Raw genomic sequence first — 21,612 nt, forward strand, 5'->3', positions numbered from 1 at the left:
GACAATATAAAGGGCAAGCTGTTGCCCAGGCAGCAGGCTGCCCCTCTCCACACAGCTGATGAATCCAAAGGCACGGCAGAGACCAATATAGTTTGGCACCAGTGACGTCAGAGGGGATGCCAGTCAGCGTTGAACTCAATGTAGGACTCCCTTAGGGACTCCAGGTCCGGATTTTTCCTCAGAATGTCTTCCTGAAGCCTTCCCTGTGCGTGGGTATAGCCGCAAGGCAGTGTAGGTTTGAGCTCAGGAGTTTTCCTTCTCCTAGATGAGCTGCCAGCCATGGCTAACGAGCCCCATCTGCCCAAAGCAACTGGTCTTGAGGAACCAGTAACCGCCCTTTCTGTCAGCAGAAAGAGTTCGGCTGGGCTTAGTAGCTAAGCTACACATGAAGGCCAGCAGCTACTCAGCTGTCAGAGGCTATTTGAGACACACACCATGGGGAGCATTCAGTAGGTAGTGGAGTTTATCCCCTCTATACCCCACTCCCCCACCTATGACAATATTAAGGAACCAGGGATGCTATTGTTTCATCTGTTACAAGCAGTGTTGATTCATTCAGTGACCTGTACAATTTCGAATATTGGGCAATACATGATAGAGTTTTATGAATTCAGTTGTTAAAAAATGTTGCTACCTACTATGCAGCTGGAGATTTTATTGTAATTGAGATACCTATAAATCTTCTCATAGATATTGGAATTTGAGAAATTACTCAATTGTTTGTGTGTTTGGAATAAGTTAATAAATGAACTTGACTCTATGACAGGCTACGTTACTTTTGAACAGTAACTTCCATTTTGTTTTGCTGCTTTCTGTAGTCCTGTCTTCCCCATTTAAAATTAATCCATTTTTTCTGCCAATTCTTTCATGATAAATTATTTGATACCCAGAAGTTTAATCTTGAGTTAAATCTTAAATGACTCTTCCTACCTTGAACTGATTTGCCTCCTCAATAATCAGATTTTAAATGGATGTTGTTCTCAGTTGGGCAGCATTTGTAGGATTAATGCTTTGTTTTGCAAAACTTTTTTTCAGGAATGGGTGAAAAAATGCTTTCTGAAGTGTTATAAATTAGCTTTAATAGTATAAAGGTATATATTTTTAAATAAATAACTATATTCTCTGACTTTTACTGCAGGAAAAAAATACAGAATACCAGGAGCACACTGACAATTTTGGCAAGGTATGGGTTATGTTTTGTTTCTTATTCCCTGTAAGTATTTTTTCATGTGTGTTCACTTTATTTATGCGTGTGTGTGTGTGTGTGTGTGTGTGTGTGTGTGTGTGTTTGTATGTGTGTATAAATAACATTTTAAAAATCATCATTATCAGAATGGGGATGCATTTTCCTAAATTTAAAAAAAAAATTCCATCACCATGAAAATGTCCAAGCCTCCTAAAACAATCAAAATAGTGCCCTTTTCATGCTGTAAAGTCTAATTAATTTAAGGATCTTTTAAATATTTGTTAGTGAGTTAATTACAAATAAAAATTGTTGTTACTACATTCTTAAAGTGTTTCTTTGTTCTTCAATGTAAGAACAAATTATTGTTCTTCAACAATAATTGAAAGGAAGAAAACCTTTAATAAAAATGAGTAAAATAAGCACGGGAGATAAAGAAGCACCTTTTGATGCTGCAGAAGGCTTGTTCACAAGTGACATGCTGACAGAATTTTATCAGATGAAATACTTCTTCATGTCTCTGCTTCATGCTACAGCAGACTAAATATGATTTTTAATATTTATAATAAACTAACTGCAAATTAAATCAAAATTATATAAATAACTAATTATTAACAATAGATATATTGGCTTAAAATGTTAAATTGTTTTCCCATAAATTTATTTTATGTCTGTGTACAACATGTTGGGATAAGTTCATATTCTCTTCATGATTTTGTGTCACACAGTTCTTTTCCTAAAACAAAGACTGAATCAGAATCAGGTTTACTATCACTGACATGTCTCATAAAATTTTCTCTTGCTTGTCCCATGAAATTTGTTGTTTTGCATCATATTCACCAATATAAGGTAATGAGTCTGACTTGCTGTGTGGGAAGTTTATTGGACTTTGTTCTATCAGATGATGTGGAATGATGTTGTCCACAATAATGCAATTCCAATCAGGTTCCAAAATATAGAGTCATAGAGTTGTTTACATCAGGTAAACAGTAAACAGTCTCTTTGGCCCAATTTGTCTATGTTGACCAAGGTGCCTATCTGAATTCATCATATTTATCTGTTTTTGGCTCATATCCCTCTAAGTCAGGGGTCCCCAGCCTCTTTTATGCCATGGACCAATACCATGAAGCAGGGAGTCTGTGCACACCAGGTTGGGAAGCCCTGCTCTAAAGCTTTCCTATTCACCCATAAATTGTCCTTTAAACATTGTAATTGTTCCCACCTCTATCACTTCCTCTGGTAGCCAATCATAATGTAGCATAGAAACTGGCCTGTTGCCCCATGGTATCCATGCTGATCATCATCTACGCTTACCCCATTTGCCATCAATTTATATGCCTGTTTAATCATCCAGGCACTTATTAACTATCTCCACCAGCTTCTCCCAATGCATTCTAGATATCAGCCACCCTCAGGGTGAAAACAAAGATTCCTTGGATCTCCTCTGATCCTCGCACCCCTCCCCCTTTTCTTAAACCTACTGTATGCCCACTGATTTTAGATGCCACCATTGTAGGGAAAAGTTTCTCTCTAAGCGCTCTAGCTATGCTCCTCATAGATATCCCAGCAGAATCACTGTCTCCTTATATTGGAAATATTCCATCCCAGCCAGCACATCCTGGTAAAAACACACTAAATACTGGAGGAACTCAGCAGCTCAGGTAGCATCGATGCAGAGGAATAAGCAGTCAACATGTCGGGTCAAGACTCTTCTTCAGAACCGATGAAGGGCCTCAGCCCAAAATGTCAGTTGTTTATTCCTCCCCGTTGATGCTACCTGACCTGCTGAGTTCCTCCAGCATTTTGTGTGTGTTCCTCAGAATTTCCAGCATCTGCAGAAGTTCTTGTGTTTACATCTGGTAAATTTCCTCTTCTCATGTCCTTCCGGCCATGTGATGACCAGAACTGCACACAGTATTCTGGCTGTGGCTTTATAAAGTTGTACCAATACCTCCCTTATATTCTACACCCTGATGAAGGCAAGTATCCTCTATCTCTTTACTATTCCATCTATCCGTGCTGCCACCTTCAGGAATCTTTGGGGTGGTACATCAAGGTCCTTCTGTTCCTCAGTAAGTCCAATTCTTGTGCCGTCTACAAAATTACTTCTTATACAGGGGTCCCCAACCTTTTTTGCACCGCAGACCGGTTTAATATTGACAATATTCTTATGGACCAGTCGACCGGGGGGGAGGGGTAGTGTTCAAGTCGAGTTAAACTCACCTCAACATGTCTTTTACAGTTATAGTTGCCAACTTTCTCACTCCCAGATAAGGGACAAAAGTAGCAGTCAAATAATACGGACAGTGTTTACCCCTAGAAAGACTACAATGACCATGAAGCCTTGCGTGGGCACCTGTGTGCGCATGTGCATACGTGCCGATTTTTTTTCCCCCACAAATCGGTTTTGACTTCATCTTCCCGACTACACTGTACATACGTTATTTCTACTTCATGTAGGCTGTGTATTTATCATATCATTCCTGCTTTTACTATATGTTGGTGTTATTTTAGGTTTTATGTGTTATTTGGAATGATTTGGTAGGTTATTTTCTGGGTCTGGGAACGCTCAAAAATTTTTCCCGTATAAATTAATGGTAGTTTCTTCTTTGCTTCACGCCATTTCGGCACGAAAGGTTTCATAGGAACGCTCTACCTTAGCGGGGGAAATACGGGACAAGGGCAGTCCCGTATGGGACAAACCAATTTAGCCCAATATACAGGATGTCCCGGCAAATATGGGACAGTTGGCAACCCTATGTTCAAGTTCAACAGTGCGTGGCAGGGAATGAGGAAAAGGTGCAGCTGACTCATATCGTTTCCTCGCGGCCTGGTAACACATGCTTTGCAGCCCGGTGGTTGGGGACCGCTGTCTTATATCATTTATGTTCATCTCCAGATAATTAATGCATATGACAACAGCACATGTCCCAACACTCATTCCTGTGGTATGTCAAAAGCAAGAGCAACTCTCCACCTTCTCCTATTACCAAGGCAGCTTGGAATACAAGTTACCAACTTGCCTTGGATCCCATGAGCTCTGATCTCTTGAACCAGCCTTCTATATCAGTCCTTGAGAAAGGTCTTGCTGATCACATCGACTAATCTGCCCATGTGAATATAATATCATACTTCTCCAAAAATCTCAAATCAAATTAATATAACAGGATCATGCACAAATAAAATCAGGCCAATTATTCTCTGCTTTTCTAAGCATAGATTAATCCTATCCCATAGAGTTTTTTTCCAACTTTCTTACCACTGATGTTAGACTCAGTGAATTCTAATTATCAGGCTTGTCCCAGCTGTCTGTTTTGATTTAAGACACTGCGTTAGATATCCTCCAGTCACCTGGCACCCCCCCCCCACTGCCTGCAGAGATTAAAAAATCTTAGGGCCCGGCAATCTCCCCTTTTGCCTCCTGTTGTTGCCTGGACTACATCTCATCTGGGGCCAGGGATTGAAGCATCTTTAAGACATAAAATACATCCTCCTTTTTAATTGACGGGGTTGTGGATTAGACCCTGTAGTTCATGTTATGATGTGCTTCTGATTTCTGGTCCCTCCTTTCTTCATTGCTATTTTCTGTGATTTTGATGGCGGCGGCCACAGATAACGAACAACGCAGTGCTAGATTGAGATAGAACTGAGCTGAAACTGAATATGCCTGGACTCTTTCAATGACTTTGTGTTTTATATTCTGTGTTTATCGCATTTTTTTTTGCCGTTGGCATGATTTGGGCTTTTTTGCGCCCGCTGGTGGGGTGGGTTGGTGTTTCTCTCAAAGTTCAAAATAAACTTTATTATCAAAGTACATATATGTTACAACATACAACCCTGAGATTCATTTTCATATGTGCATACTGAGCAAATCTATAGAACAGTAACTATAACATAGCTTTTTCTTTGTTTCGTGGCTGTCTGTGGAATAACGAATCTCAGGGTGTCTACGGTGTACATACGTTGATAATAAGTGTACTTTGAACTTTGACCCTTGACCCATATCCTTTCCTTAGGACCCATGCACAAGTTTTCCCTTTGGTTCTTGTTAGGCCCTGATGTTTGCCTGAAAAACATCATCTTGTTAATAATATATTTGGAAATTCCAAAGACGTTTTTAAAATCTTATTTCCTGGTGATATTTTAACCCCCTCTTAGCCTCCTAATTTCTTTATTTAAATACCTTCTCCAGATACTCTATACTCACAAAGGTCCTCACCTATTCACGATACTTTATATCTGTACAATACTTTGTTTCTTCATCCTTTGTTGTCCTTTGACATGTAGGATTTTCTGGACTTGACTTCGTTATACTTCACCCTGACAAGAATTCATTGGTACCAAACTCTCATTATTTCACTTCAAAAAGACTCCTGCTTGTCAGAGATGGGTTTAACTACAAGAAGCTACTGCTGGTGAAAGTGGTGGGTCTGGATTTGATTGCAACATTTAAGTGAAGTCTGCCTAAGTAGATGGGTGGGAGGGGGAGGGGTATGGAGGACTGTGATGCTGAGGAGGGTCAATAGGCCTAGACAGAATAACAGTTTGGCACAGTCTAGATGGGCTGAAGGGCCTGTAGTGCCCTGTGACTCTGTAACTCCAAACTGCTCCCAGTCTACTTCTCCTAAATCCTGTCTTATGATATTGAAATTGGCCTTGCCCCAATTCAGGACCTTGTTTTCCAGACCACTCATAATGCTTCACTTAGCTACAGTGTATTACAGAGGAATGGCATTCTTATGACTTTCCTTTTCTGAATGTTATTTTTTTGCGTTTGTTATGTTATGATTGCACTACTCCTGGGAAACGCTGTCTCATTCTGCCCGGCAGAGCTGATGTGCGGTTAGAATGACAATAAAGTTTTTTGAATCTTGAATCTTATCCCTCCCATTGAATCCCGTGTTACAAGTGGAGATGCATTGCTGAAGTAAGTTTTTTTTCTCTCAGTAGTAGTGCCCCACGGTGCATAGATTATATGCAAGGGAATTCTGATTGTATTGTAGCCAGAAGAGAAAGAATTGTGGTTTTAATTAACTAGAAATGAATATTAATCTGATCAATAAAATAGACTGCCCTGTCACTTTCCAGACAAATACCTTAAGTGGCCTCCCACTATAAAACTGCAACCTGTGAGCATTATCCTTGGTAAACGAGTTTAATTTTTGGAAAACATTTTTTTTTCCAAATAAATTCCTTAAGAGTGATTTTTTAATTCTATATCCCAGATTATTTTGGTACTGATTTGTGAATTCCTTAAGGGTGAATTTCCTTTAGCTGAACTGTGGGGAAACACTACACTGAAACTTCCAGAGTTATGGTCACGTACTCCACATGCTCATCCACAGACTCTTCAACTTCTTGCCCAGATTCACTCACTAGGATTACATCCAGTCCTGCCCTATTCACTAGTAGCACTGCCTACACACTGGCACTACCCAGTGCTTGGTCCAAATAGACTGGAAAGCCCGAGTGTCGGGGCTGGAGGTGAGGGTCGGGCTGATTTCGCTCGCTCTCCCGCGATATCCGTTCAGCTGCTTTGCTACTGAGACTGAGGCTTGGGCCTACCCTTGCTGCTCCAGGAAGCGGATCTGAGGACCCAGTCTGGTTCAGAACGCTGTCGCTTGCTTCTATTGGTTGCATGATTGTGTTTTTTTATTTTTCTCTGCGCAGTTGTTTTGGTCTTTTTTTTTTTAATTGGATTCTTCAAGTGTCTTGCTTTGTGGCTGCCTGTAAGCAAAACAAATCTTAAGGTGTATAATTCATACATACCCTGCTAATAAAAATTGTACTTTGAACTTTCGGCTCAAAACTCCCTGCAGGATGAACGTTAAGAATTGTGTTGCTCCAGACCTTTCCCAGTTGATGCTGAGAAGTTAAAATCCCCTGCCATTATATCTCTGTTGCTATTACACCTCTCTAGGATTTCTCTGTATATTTCCCGCTGACTGTTGAAAGGCTTGCAGTATACTCAAGCCAACTGATCACTTCTGTTTTATTTCTAAACTCTACCCAGATGGCCTCATCTGTGGAGCCTCGTAAGACAGGTGGGAGTGAACAAGGACATCTTTGATCTCTCACCTGCTTCAGAAGGGCAATAATCATACCAGTGCCCAAGTAGAGCAGGATGAGCTGCCTCAATGACTATGGCCCAGTTGCACTCACACCTACTGTGATGAAGTGTTTTGAGAGGTTGGTTGTGGCCAGAACCAACTCCTAAACAAGGACCTGGAGCCCCTGCAATTCGCCTATCACCACAGTAGCTCGACAGCAGATACCATCTCACTGGCTCTCCACTCAGCCTTGGATCAATAGCAATACCTAGGTCAGGCTGCTGTTTATTGACTACAGTTCAGCATTCAACACAATCGTACCCTCAGTTCTAAACAACAAGCTCCAAACCTTGGGCTGTGCCTGCCTCTGCAACTGGTTCCTTGACTTCCTAATCAGGAGAGCACGGTCAGTGTGGATCAGAAGTAACATCTTCTCTCTGACAGTCAACGCTGGTGCACCTCAAAGATGTGTGTTTAGGCCACTGCTCTACTCTCTCTCTCTACACCCACAGCTCAATGTCAGTGACACAACTATAGTGATATAGATCAGCCGGTTAAGTGGAGTCACAGTAACAACCTTGCACTCAATGTCAGTAAGACCAAGGATTTGATTAAGGACTTCAGGAAGGGGAAGCAGCGTCCATCATTAGGGACCCCATCACACAGGACATCCCCTCATCTCATTGCTACCTACTATAGAGGTACAGGAGCCTGAAGACACACACTCATCACTTTAGGAACAAATTTCCCCTCCACTATGAGATTTCTGAATGGACAATGAACCCATGAACACTGCCTCATTATTTTTTCTTTTTTTGTTCTCCTTTTGCACTGCTTATTAATTTAATTTTATATAAGAAAATAATATATATAAAAGAAATATATATATATATATTTCTTACAGTTTTTATTATTATGTATTCCAATGAAATGCTACCGCAAAATAACTAATTTCACAACATATGCCGGTGATATTAATCCTGATTCTGATTCTCCTTCATAACTGCAATGATGGCCTTCTTATTCAAATTACAATGCCCCCTCTTCACTTACATCCTCCTCTGTCTATACCAGTGGTCTCCACCCTCCGGGCCACGGACTGATACATTGCCGCGAAGAATGCAGCAGTACAGCGGTAGCCAGAACGCACCCAACACAAATCTTTAAGAAAAAAGCCGAAATAAACAAGCTAATTGATTAGGTGCCGCCCGGCATGTAGATGTCGGTCCAGATCAGAGGCAATTGCCAATTGTGTCGCCTCTGATCTGGTCCAACATTTACGTGCCGGGCGGCACCTATTTAATTAGCTTGTTTATTTCAGCTTTTTTCTTAAAGATGTGCTGGGTGCATTCCGACCACTGCTGCACCGCTGCATTCTTCGTGGCAATGTATCGGTCTGCGGCCCGGAGGGTGGGGACCTCTGATCTATACGATGGAACACTGAGTTGCCAGAACTGCTTTCCTGCCAACTACATCTGTGAATGCAACAATATCATCTTCCCATGTGCTGATTGATGCTCTAACTTTCACATAGTTCATAAAGGAACTACTAGTGAAATAATTGACATATTGGTTATAATTTTCAAAAAGAACTGCAGCCAGACAGCTGGAAACTACAGGCTAATTAGCTCAATATCTGTCAAAGGAAAGATGTTGCAAACCACTATAAAAATGCAACACTGCACTTAAAAAGATCAGGGTAATCAGGCAGAGTCAATATTAATATTGGTATTTGTTATTATCACATTTACCAAATTACAATGAAAAGCTTGTCTTGCATACTGTTCATACAGATCAAATCATTACAGTTCATTGAGGTAGAACAAGGTAAAACAAGAACAGTGCAGGATAAAGTGTAAACGCTACAGAGAGAGTGCAGTGCAGGTAAACAATAAAGTGCGAGATCATAGCGAGGTATATGGCTACACACACAATACTGGAGGAACCCAGCAGGTCAGGCAGCATCTATGGATCGACGTTTGGACCGAGACCCTTTATCAGGACTGTAAAGGAAGAGGGAAGATGCCAGAATAAAATGGTGGTGGGTAGGAGGAGGAGGAGAGCTCAAAGGCGATGGGTGAAGCTGTGTTGGTAGGAAAGGGAAAATGCTGAAGAGGAAGGAATTTGATAGGAGCGGAGAGTGGACCATAGGAGAAAGGGAAGGAGGAGGGGACCCAGGGGTGGATCTGATAGACAGGTGAGAAGAGGTAAGAGGCCAGAGTGGCATCTTACCTCTCTGGCTTCTGACTTTTCTACGGATAAATGAGAACTGATAGACGTACTGAACTCAGAACTCCAGAAAGCATCGATATAATATAATTACACCTCATGGCATTAAAGATAGAAAGGGGATGTTATCCTGCAAAATGAGTTTAAGGAATTGGGCAGTGCTAAAAAAAGATGAACCCCTTAGGATCTTAATCTAACAATTACTCGCTGCGTCATATTCTAGTGGGTATAGAAATAGGAGAAAAGCACAGTTGAGTATGTAGCCGAACAGGAAGGGCTGGTTATCTGAAACTGTTGAATTAATTGTTGCGTCCTTAGGGCTGGCATGTCTCCACAAATAACAAAAGAACTTGTACCATGAAAATGATCATTTAAATCCTATAATGGCAGATTAACCCAATTGTAATACTGGACTGATAGTCAAGAATTCTACCTATGAAAACCTAGATAACTATTTATGGTGACATTTGGTGTGACTGTGTTACCAAACTGTAGGATCAGGCATGATCACCGTTTGTCGTGGAGCTAATCCAAGAAATAGCCCAAAGGGAAGACCCAAACAGAAGATGAAGAGGAGGAAGTCAGCACAGTTGCTGCCTTACCAGTCTAGTGTATTTCCTTATAATCTATGGAAATAATTCCAATAATTGCATAATAATATGCTTACTTCAACATGTCACTGGGCTTTTGGGAATGATGTGGGAATCTTCAGTCAAAAATTCCATGGGTGCATGATGAATGAAGTGCAGATAGAAACTATTTTGTAATTGTTCATTCATGGAAAAATCTATTCTTGATTTACCTAAAAGTACCGTAGGGGTTGGTCTGATGCTATTACAGTTCAGGGCTTCAGGGTTCAGAATTCAATTCTGGTGCCATTTTGTAAGGAATCTTTATACATCCTCCCCGTGGAATGTGTGTGTTTTCTCCAGGTCCTCCAGTTTCCTCCCACAGTCCAAAAAGTATTGGGTGGGTTAATTGGTGGGATCCTGCCACCAAACATATCCTTACCTCACACCACCCCCTCCACCGCTTTCCGCAGGGTTCACTCCCTCCATGACTCACTTGACCACTCATCCCTCCCCACTAATGTCTCTCCTGGCACTTATTCCTGCAAGCAGCCCAAAGTGCTACGTCTGCCCATACACCTCCTCCCTCACCTCCAAACAGTCCTTCCAGGTGGGGCAACACTTCACCTGTGAATCTGCTGGTGTTCTCTATTCTGTTTGGTGCTCCCGATGCAGCCTTCTCTCCATTGGTGAGACCCATCGTAAATTGGGGGACCGCTTTGTCGAGCACCACCACTCCACCTGCCAAAAGCAGAATTTCCTGTTGCTAACTATTTTAATTCCTATCCCCATTCCTGTTCTTACATATTGGTCCATGGCCTCTTCTGTTGCTACAATGAGGCCGACCTCAAGGTAGAGAACAGCACCTTGTATTCTGTCTGGGTAGCCTCCAACCTGATGGTATTAATATCAATTTCTCCTTCCGGTAAAAAAGCTTTTCCCTCCTCCTCCCTCTTCTGCTGTTCCCCACTCTGGCCTCTTCTCACTTGGCTATCATTTCACTCTGGTGCCTCTCCTTCCTTCCCTTTCTCCAATGGTCCACTCTCCTCTCCTATCTGGTTCCTTCATCTACAGCCCTTTACCTTTCCTACCCACCTGGCTTCACCTATCACCTTCTAGCTAGTCCTTCTTCCTTCTGCCCCCCCACCCCCCAACTTTTTATCCTGGCGTTTTATCCCCTCCTTTCCAGTCCTGAAGAAGGTCAGCCCAAAACATCGACTGTTTATTCCTTTCCGTAGATGTTACCTGACCTGCTGAGTTCCTCCAGCATTTTGAGTGTGTTACTTTGGATTTCCAGCGTCTGCAGAATCCTCATGTCTGTTCATTGGTCATTGTTAATTGTCTCATGATTAGATTAGGATTTAATTGGGGTTGTCAGGGATTGTGGTCAGAAAAACCTATTCCACTCTGTATCTTTAAATAAATAAAGAAAAGCTGCAGGTTACTATGTTTTATTTGATAGTTTTGTTAAATCTTCTCAGCTTTAAAACAAAATACTTTACCAAATTATCTGCCAATTTACAGCTACAACTATGGCATAGTATGTAATATCTTGCTTACTGCTGACTGCATTAATCTAGCTGCCCAATACAAAACTCTAGTCTAAAAGCATTGCTCCATCCTCCAGATTAAGATGGGTAACAATGTCCAAGACTGATAGATTTTGGAATTCTATACAACTTTTCAAAAGTTGTTTAATGTTTCCTCCCTTTAATCACTACAAGTGGGGTCTTGGGAATTTTAAGCTTCAGATTTTGGGTATTTGCAATCAAGTTATTGCAGAAATTGCAGATTTAATTCATTGCGGAGGGGAGAAAGTTTCTTTTATCATTTAGTCTTGTTCCAGTGATATTAGTCTGTTACAAATTGGAAATAATTCATATAAACTCCATTAGAATGTACAAGGGCTGGAATAAATACTTTCAACCTGTGGAGCACATTCATAACTCTATCTTCATCAGCTTTCCTTCGGTTAAATTAAAAGCTTAATTTTCTTCAGTTTTCTTTTGAGTTAAAATCTATCCACAGTTTTTTGTGCTGCATGATATTTTATTCCAGAGTTATAGCAGTCTGAAATTACCCTGTTTGGTTTTAACTTTTGTCAACTTAGAACATCAGTTAGTTGATGTGGAAGCTAAGAGCTGTCACATCGCCTGCCTGCTTTTGGAGTTCATGGGTAACATAGTGAACGATATTTGCATTACAGTCTGCTTCCTCATTTCCTAGTGACCTGCTGAGAAATTGCTTTGCTTACCCACCTACCAACATATCATGAAGGAAAATAAACGTCTGATCAGTTAACATTAATTTTACCTATCGCTGCAAGTTTAATAAGTCTGGTTTTCTTTTTAAAAGGGTCCAAAAGGTCACAGCCCATGGACTGGAGTATCTCAGTTTTTACAGACATCTCAGAAAATTATTCAATTTGCCTCTGGAAAAGAACCTCAACCAAATGATACCATAATCTACGTGGCAGGAGCATTTGACTTGTTCCGTATCCTTACTGAGAATTAATTTTATTCAGAGTTAAAGCACGCCTAAGATATAGACCATAAAATAATGCTATCCATTTTACATTCCTTTACAATTCTTAAAAAGATATCGGTCACGTAGATTTTCTGGAAAGTGTTTACAAGTTGGCAGATAGGCCTTATGTTATTGTTGGTCTACATTTTGATCAGGTAAGTAGTTTCCTCAATTCAAATATGTGTTTAAATAGTATATTTCCAAGTCATTCATCAAGTAAAACTATAATAAATTTCTAAAAACACTTCTACGAATGTGGATAAATTTTGCAGTGCATGCATTCATTTCATTGTGCATCAGTTGTGTCATCTCTTAGTCAAAGTAGCGTAATCATATGCTGCCCTTCAAAGGATTATTCTGTTATGAATTTAAATACGTTATTTCAATATTTTCCCTACTTTAAATGTAGAAGTTATTTATTAACTCTTGTAACCGTAGAGAAAAATGGTAGGTTCATCTCCAGGCAAATGCATAGTAAAGTGCAGTATAAAATCTGTATTAACATAGAGTTTTAATGATCTACTAACTATCCAACGCATTAACTAGAAAGGAACTGTATGCATGATTAGGCAGGAATTGTAATGTGGATTAAGTCAGTGAATTATGGGTGTTGTCACATGTTTTGCTGTAACGCATTTTTCTCTGGAGCTTTCTTCGGCTTTTTTGATCATGTTTTATCTACTGTTGCTCAGCTAGTAACCTAAATGCTTACCTTCTGCCTCATGAATTAGTAATTGATTCTGCTTGTTGAATCCAGCCCAAGCTTCAAATTTGAGAACTAATATTTTTTATTAAACATCTTGTGGGTGGCGAGGTGGAGAATCGTCTGTACCAAAGGAGATGTAAGGTGCTCCTTCTCTCCTCTAGCCTGCAGGTCACCCTTGGGCGAGGTGTAGCACCTGCTTAGCCCACCGATCAGGGTCATGGGAGCCAGTGGTGGACAGTCATATGACCAGCTGGTGCATATCACGAGTCTTGGTTATGCGACCACTGATGCTAGACAGCCTCTGAACAGTATTGATAATAACTGGGGTCACCCATCTTGTCGAGCCACTGCCCAGAAGAAGGCAATGGCAAACCACTTTTGTAGAAAAATTTGCCAAGAACAATCATAGTCGTGAGGCCACGATCGCCTATATCATACGATGCAGTACATGATGATAATAATGATTAAACATCTTCTTTTTGCAGGAAGTCAACCGATATAAAGGCAAGAATTATCCGATTATGAATGTGCATGAAAGAACTCTCAGTGTACTGGCCTGCAGAGTGAGTAGAGAGATTTGAGTATCAGATTTCAGCAATTGAAGAAGTTCTAAATTTTATTTACATATTTTTGTGTTTCTTTTTCCTTTTAGTATGTGTCTGAAGTAGTGATCGGAGCTCCTTATTCTGTGACTGCGGATTTGCTGGATCACTTCAAGGTATGATTATTTATATTGAAAAATGCTCTATCTTAATTTGACTGCATAAGTGTCCACCTAATACTTCTCTTTCTACAAACTCATCAAAGTTACGATGGCTAGTAGGTACTCTCTGAAAATCCAATCCTAGATGGAATTGAGATATATTAATATTTCTGAAATAAGGCCATCAGATATCGGATCAAAATTAGGCCGTTTGGCCAATTTTTCAGTATCCTCCCCGCCATCGGATGTCAGAGGATTTAATCGTTGAAATACTGATTAGCCACTAGAGGGCGTGCAATAAGTAATCTACAAATGTCATTATTGCTGCTATCAAGGCTGCAAATAATGACATTTATACAAGTGTAAAGAACAAAATAATTGTCACTCCAGATCCAATGAGGCACAAGAAAACACAATAAATATTAAGTACATAAGATAACTTATATACATTGACTGTATGTTTATACAGTGATGCTAGGCACAGGAGTGTCTGCCCCACACTCTTCCCAAGGCGCTCTGCTTTCACCATTACCAATATCCTTTGCTCCACCAGATTTACAAACTCGCTGTCTGCTCCACGTTGACAAATACAGTACTGTGTAGAAGTCTTGTGCACCTTAGCTATATTTATGTGCCTAAGACTTCTGCACAGTACTGTAAATTTGCTAAAATATCATGCTGACTTCGTCAGCTCTCATTTAGGTTGCTTGCACTCATTAGTTGCTGTGTTGTGTGAAAACCAGACAACGTCCAATTTGGATTCTCCCATCAGTTCGCACAAGTAAACTCTTTATTATTTTCAAAGCTTTGCACCACAGATTTTATGCAAGTGGCATTTCATTAGGTTTGAAATTTATGTTATTGAAGTCCATTTAGATTCACAAGACAGCTGATCTGAAAGATTAACCCAACTTCTAACCTTTAAGGAATTGAAAATCTTTTGATTTTCTAACATTGAGAGTAGAAGAAAGATTAATGACATCAACAAACTTGAGCCTTGAAGCACTAGACCAAATCTAAATCTTTTGCTGTTATTACTTATTTTTTGTCGTGAAATGATAAATGAGGTCTGTAAACTGTTTGCCAATGGGCTAAAAGCGGGGGCGGGGGGGGGAAACAGGCATTTCACTGCAAATGTGATTAATCAGTGTGGACTGAAAATTCTCCTTTTTCTTCAGGTTGACTTGGTCTGTCACGGAAAGACAGAAGTAATTGCTGATAAGGATAACTCCGATCCCTATGCTGTAAGTTTAAAATGTCCATTACATTCATTGGAATCAGTTTATATTTGAACTCTCAAATTGTTCATTTTGTGTCAGAACTGAAATGCCGCAAATTCAAAACTCACCTACAAATAAATATGTCTTTGAATGCTTGAATAAATGATCTTATTTTTTAAAAACTTCTCAAACACCTGTAGTTAATATAGATGCTCAGCCTGTCAGATTTGGGGCACATGTGGGAGGTCTGAGCATCTGATTCTGTTTCAGAAAAATTTGACTGATGAGTTGTTGAAAACTCATCACAGAGTGAGGAAGATTTATGGTTGGGACAGAAGACAATTTTGTTCCAAAATTGAATTGAATTGAATTTCTCCTTATCCAGTGCCCAATATCACGCAGGGTTTTTGGCAATTCAGAAAGGGTGGAAGAACCCCTACTTTGTTCAGTTCCCAAATACAGCTGTACTGACATTTTAAAAGTTAAGGTGATATCCCTCTCTGATTGCTTTATTCAACTTTAGAATTTACTATTGGGTGTTGCAGCATAAAGTGAGGATAATATAAAAAGTGTTAGAACGTAGCAACAGACCCTTCAGTCCATGGTCCGTGTCAATCATTATGCCAAATTAGCATCGTCCCATCTGCCTGCATATGATCTGTATCCCTCCATTCTCAACGTGTTCATGTGCTTGTCTAAATGCCTGTGAAATCTCACTGCATTGTCTCTGCCATCCTCCCAGCCATGTGTTTCAAGCACCCACCACTCTCTGTGTGGGAGGGGTGGGAAAATGGGAACATCTCTTTTAAACTTTACCACTCTCAACTTAAAGTTATATTCTAGTATTTTGCCCCTAGGAAAGTACGCTGTCTGTCTATCCTGTCTGTGCCTTCCATAATTTTATAAACTTCCATCAGGTTTCCCCTCTATGAAAAAGATCCATTTACCCGAAGTCTCAAACCTGTTACCTGAATGACCTGCTTGAGACCTTGGATGTTAAATGGACATTTTCACCTTCTGCAGTTGAAGGCTGATGTTTAAGTTAACTCAAATGCCAGATTTTTTTACATATTCCTTATCAACTTTGACAAGCTGCCAGAATTGGTTGCCTAAGAAATCATATTTTAAAGAGTTTTTAATTATTTTCTCCTGGTGTTCCCAGCCATGTTTTGATGGCATCTGCAGCACGTTAGCTATTTTGGACTGTTGACAAATTCACCATGTACATATGGATTTACGGGATAACATTTTCCACATCGGATCATATTCTTATAATCAAATGTATGTCATCAAATAAGACCACACATATAATGCACATACGAAATTCAGTTTGCTCTGACCTTATCAGTAGATCATTTCAAATGTGACCCATTTAATGTGGTTTCAGGCCATGTTCTGCAAAGCTTTTCTTGAGGTGAATGGTAATAAGAAACAGTGCCACATTCTGAATGCATTTATCATGAATAGTGATAGTTTTAGTTAAACTATTAATTATATAGGGTTTAAATTGTTTCTGTGACCTGTTCTTTGAGTCTTTTTTTCCTCATTTCATAGTTTAATTTCCTTGCAGGAGCCAAAGCGACGCAACATCTTCAAAACCATCCATAGTGGTAATGACCTCACCACAGACCACATTGTTCAAAGAATAATCAAGAACAGGTGAATCCAAGCAGACTCTCCTTTCCCATTTCCTTTGTTATACCATTTTACTTCAAGTGGAAATTCTCAGTTTTAAGTCTTTGATCCTCAGTATAAAGAATATTGTTATTGTTAATGAATATGTTTGTTCTGCTTATCCAATATAGTCAGCTTGAAGCATTTTTGGTACACAAGGTTTTAGAACTCTGAAACAGCACAGGAACAGGCTGTTCGGTCCACAATGTTGTCCCAAATGAATTAAACTTCTGAAGATGTTGGAGAGAATAGAGTTCTCTTCACCCCTCTTTTACAGAGGCAATGATTTTTTTCTGAGCCGCCAGCACGTGTGGAAGCCCAGTGTTCAGTTCCGGTGTGGCTCAATATACGAGTCAGGGAATGGAGCTCAGCTTGAGAACATGGGATGAATTAAAGTGGCATTTGACTCGAAGCTGTATCCTACCTGCAGGTTATAGTCTTTCTCCTCAAACTAATGACCTAGTCACAGTTTGGTATTCTGATACTCAGTAAATAATATTGTGAGCAGCAAGTACTCCATCCTAAATGGAAATTAAATTACTGTTCTTTCTGGAATGTGGGAAAAAGGTAGGAAAAAAAATCAGTGGCCACTTGATTAGGTCCCTCCTATACCTAATAAAGCAGTCACTGAGTGTATGTTCGTGGTCTTCTGCTGCTGTAGCCCATCCACTTCAAGGTTTGATGTGATATGCATTCAGAAATGCTGTTCTATACCCAACTGTTGTAACATGGTTATTTGAATTGCTGTCACCTTGGAACCAGTCTGGCCATTCTCCCCTGACCTCAGCCCACAGAACTGCTGCTTACTGGGTGTTTTATGTTTGCCGCACCATTCTCTGTAAACTCTAGAGAACGTTGTGCAAGAAAATGCTAGAACAGCAGTTTTTGAGATACTCAAACCACACTTTCTACTACCAACAGTTTAGTCTGAGCAACAACTGAACCTCTTGACCATGTCCGCATGCTGTTATGCATGAAGTGCTGTCACATGATTGGCTGATTAGATACATCATTAACAAGCAGGTGTACAGTTGTAACTAATAAAGTGACTACTGATGGTGTGTTACAATCCTGAACATGCAGCCAACAATATTGGGGGAAGAATATCAGCCTTATTTTCATACAAACTTTGGTGAGGGTAACGAGCAAGATCAAATGTATAAACATGGAAGAATATCAGCCTTATTTTCATACAAACTTTGGTGAGGGTAACGAGCAAGATCAAATGTATAAACATTTAGTGCTAACGAAAGAGTGCTGACAGTCTAAATATCCTCTAATGCTTCGGAGTCTTAAGGTTAATGAGATTCACAAGTTTTAAGAACCTTAATGCAAGCTAATTTCTTGAGTAATTACTGGTGTTATATAAGTATTGCTCAGTACCTCTGCTCCCATTTTTAAATACATTTTCTTTCATTCCTGTGTTAAGGTTACAATTTGAGGCAAGGAACCAAAAGAAAGAAGCTAAAGAGCTGGCTGCGATAGAGGCAATCAAGAAGAGAGCTGATGAACAAATTAAGGAAATCCCGGATGAGAAAGACTGTCAATAATGCAATGCTGAAGCATGCATTCAGGATGGGCATTTACATCAGTACACTAAATTTAATGAATGATCTTATGTCGGCACTGTTTTCTCTTTATGTTTACCAGATTTAAGTGCTTTAGATTTGCAGTGCGTTTGCTTGGCAAGACTTTTAATAATAGTTTTAATTTAAAATTATGGGATGCACCAAAGGAATGGTCTGAACATTTGGGTGTACTAAAGCAGCTGCTTGTAAATATCCAGATGGTTAGTGAGTGTGTTTACAGTCCAGTGCAGTAAAATCTTTAAGTATATAATTTAAAATTGCATATTCTATTTTCATTTAATTGACCTGTAAAAGATCTGCTATTGTAGACTTTTCAAAAATCTGTCATACTTGTGGTAATTTAGATTTATTTATGTATCATGCTGCTTTTCTATTTATAAGGATATTTAAGGTGCAATTAAAATTAAAACTATTTTAGTGTTTACTAACTAAACAATGGTATCAATTTAATTTGCAGAGATCAATGAGGTTGAAAGAGTGCAGAGAAAATTAATAAGGCTGTTGCTGAGACTTGAGGCCTGAGTTATAGGGAAAGGTTGAATAGGGTTAGGACTTTATTCCGTGGAGTGTAGGGGAATGAGGAGATGTTTGATAGAGGTATTCAAGATTATGAGGGATATCGATAGGGTAAATGCAAGCAGGCTTTTTCCACTGTGGTTGGGTGAGACTGGAACATGAGGGTGGTGAGAGTGTGGAACGAGCTGCCAGCGGCAGTGGTGGATGTGGGTTTGATTTCAACATTTAAGAGAGATTTGGATTGGAACATGTATGGAAGGGCAGGTCAATGGGACGAGTTAGAATAATAGTTGGGCATGAAGTAGATGAGCTGAATAGCCTGTTTCGCTGCTGTAGTGCTCTATGGCTCTACATTAACCTGTGGTCCTCAGACATAGTGCAGGAAGCAAGTTTAAATCTCAAGTTTATTTAATAAAGGTTATGAACTTTTGTGGCCATTTCACCATTGACCCACATCCCCAACAACAAATAGTCCTCAGTGGTTTGAAGAATAACTTGGCACTAATGGACTTGGTATTTCTTCTTCTCTTGGCATATTTGGTAGTTCTGATTATTCCGAGGCAAAATTCATTTAGGTAACTGTTATTTCAAGGGACCATATAGTATTTCAAAGGTGTCTGTAATACATACTGTCCAGTATAATTACCCGTATATACAATGGGCTGATAGTAAATCTGTTATATCTTAGCTCTGTTTAGTCAGGATTTAAAAATCAAACATTTCAAATTCATGCATTTTTCTTTAGATCTGGTTTGTATTCCAGCACTTAACCATGTAAGCAGCTCAAATAAATTTCTTTCTTAGAAATTTACCTGTAAATTATGGAATATTATTTCATAATTTACATAGAAATCATAGAATATTATTTCATAATTTACATAGAAATTATGGAATTATTTTCATTTGAAACGTACATGATTTCTATAATGTCCAGATGTCCTCAATGTCCAGATTTCTATAATTAGTAACATTGAGAGTGAATGACCTTTGCAACTGAACCAGTAACGTTATAATGTTAGGGTATTTTATTGATTTATGTTATCAGGTGTTCTGCACAAGCAGAAGTAATTAATATTTGCTCATTTTTTTCCTTTGTTCCATACTTAGAGAAAATATTTTTCTGTGATATTTTATGATGTTCTGTAAATTTGTTTTACCATTATTTTTGTTTGCTTTTTAATATGGTGATTTTGCTTGAATTAATTTAAGTATTCTGTTTCATGTTTGTTTCTAAAAGTTACATCTTTAACGAATGTATGTCCTGACAAACCTGTGACCAGAAAACTTCTAAATTGAATGTCCACTTCACACTAGTGAAGAATTAAATGTCTTGTCTAATGGTAAAAATTGCTGGAAGTCAACAAATAAAAAGTAATACTCGTTTTATTTGGTATGCTTCTGAATTAGTGAAGTGTGGACTTCAAAAATCATTGTAAATGTTTATTGTTAATTTGCTTTCATGTGCCCCTTTCTTTAACCTTTGTATTTCAAACAATTTTTGTGTGGAAGTTTTACTCAGCTGATTTTCTTTTCAATAAGTTATTATCACTATTGAGATCTGCATTTCTATTACTCTCTGAATCATGGTAATTAAAAGATGATGACACAGGGATAAGGAAAGTTGATGTTTAAATAGGGAGTTGTCTTAGTTCTGAACGGTAATTACACAAAATAAGTTAAGTTGTTTCTGTGATTTAACTTCAAACTCTGATAATAATGCACCATAATCGAAGGCTTGCTTTGTTCATACTGCTATAATAAGTCTTTTTACCAGTGGATTGCCCAGCTCAAGAAAATATAATTGCATGAAACCATGAATATTTGGCTTGGGCTTCATTGAACACCTGCAAAATGGAAGCTATTATAAAGTACAACTCTCAGGAGATTTGTGTTAAGAATTCAGAAGAAAGCTCCAACAGGCTAACAAATAATGGACTATAAAATGACTGCACTCTAATGCATATTTTCCATTGTCACTTACGTTCTCCATTGTGGGATAAGGAAGGGGACATGACTAATTAAAGAATAAGTAGACTTGTTTTGGACTTAACTCTCTGCATTTCTCTTAGTGCAAATTCTCTGTGAGAATTTAGTTTCCTGTTTTGTAAGTTTTCTTAGCCAGATTATAAAAAACACTTTTCTTGAAAGTGTAAAGTCATTAATAATAAAGAATAATAAATTTGCCCATGATAAATATACCAATTTTACCAGGTGTTTAAGAATACTTTGAATGTCACTATTATGATGGGGGAACTGTGGCAGATAGTTTATGCACAGCAAGCTTCCATAAACAATCTGATAATGGAACAGGACAAGCCCCTCAGCCCATGATGTTCTGCCAAACTTATAACCTACCCTTCCCTCCTACATAGCCCTCCATTTTTCTTTCATGCATGTGCCTAAGAGTGTATTAAATGTCCCTAACATACTTTCCCCCACCAGAGCATTCCATGCACCCTCCACTCTCTGTGTAAAAGAAAATACTATCTCTGATATCCCCCCTCTACTTTCCTCCAATCACCTTAAAATTATAACTCCTTGTATTAGCAATTTTCACCCTGGGTAGAAAAGTCTGCCGTCCATTCAATCATGCCGCTTACCAAATCACCTCTCGTCCTCCTTTGCTCCAAAGAAAAAAGCCCCAGTT

General features: G+C 39.2%; 1 protein-coding gene across 1 annotated transcript in view; it reads left to right on the top strand.

Moving 5' to 3' along the window:
- pcyt2 (phosphate cytidylyltransferase 2, ethanolamine) overlaps nt 1-19,807 on the top strand; it is a 46,164-nt gene extending 26,357 nt beyond the window's left edge. Inside the window, exons 6-13 of the mRNA XM_063030560.1 lie at nt 1,139-1,183; nt 12,387-12,525; nt 12,630-12,712; nt 13,749-13,826; nt 13,916-13,981; nt 15,145-15,210; nt 16,757-16,845; nt 18,290-19,807. Of these exons, the coding sequence (XP_062886630.1) occupies nt 1,139-1,183; nt 12,387-12,525; nt 12,630-12,712; nt 13,749-13,826; nt 13,916-13,981; nt 15,145-15,210; nt 16,757-16,845; nt 18,290-18,410 (687 nt within the window). The 3' untranslated portion in view covers nt 18,411-19,807. The remainder of the gene's footprint in view (nt 1-1,138; nt 1,184-12,386; nt 12,526-12,629; nt 12,713-13,748; nt 13,827-13,915; nt 13,982-15,144; nt 15,211-16,756; nt 16,846-18,289) is intronic.
- The last annotated feature ends 1,805 nt before the right edge of the window (nt 19,808-21,612 follow it).

The sequence above is a fragment of the Mobula hypostoma genome, chromosome 22 (genome assembly GCF_963921235.1).
Source record: "Mobula hypostoma chromosome 22, sMobHyp1.1, whole genome shotgun sequence".
NCBI classification, from domain to species: Eukaryota; Metazoa; Chordata; class Chondrichthyes; order Myliobatiformes; family Myliobatidae; genus Mobula; species Mobula hypostoma.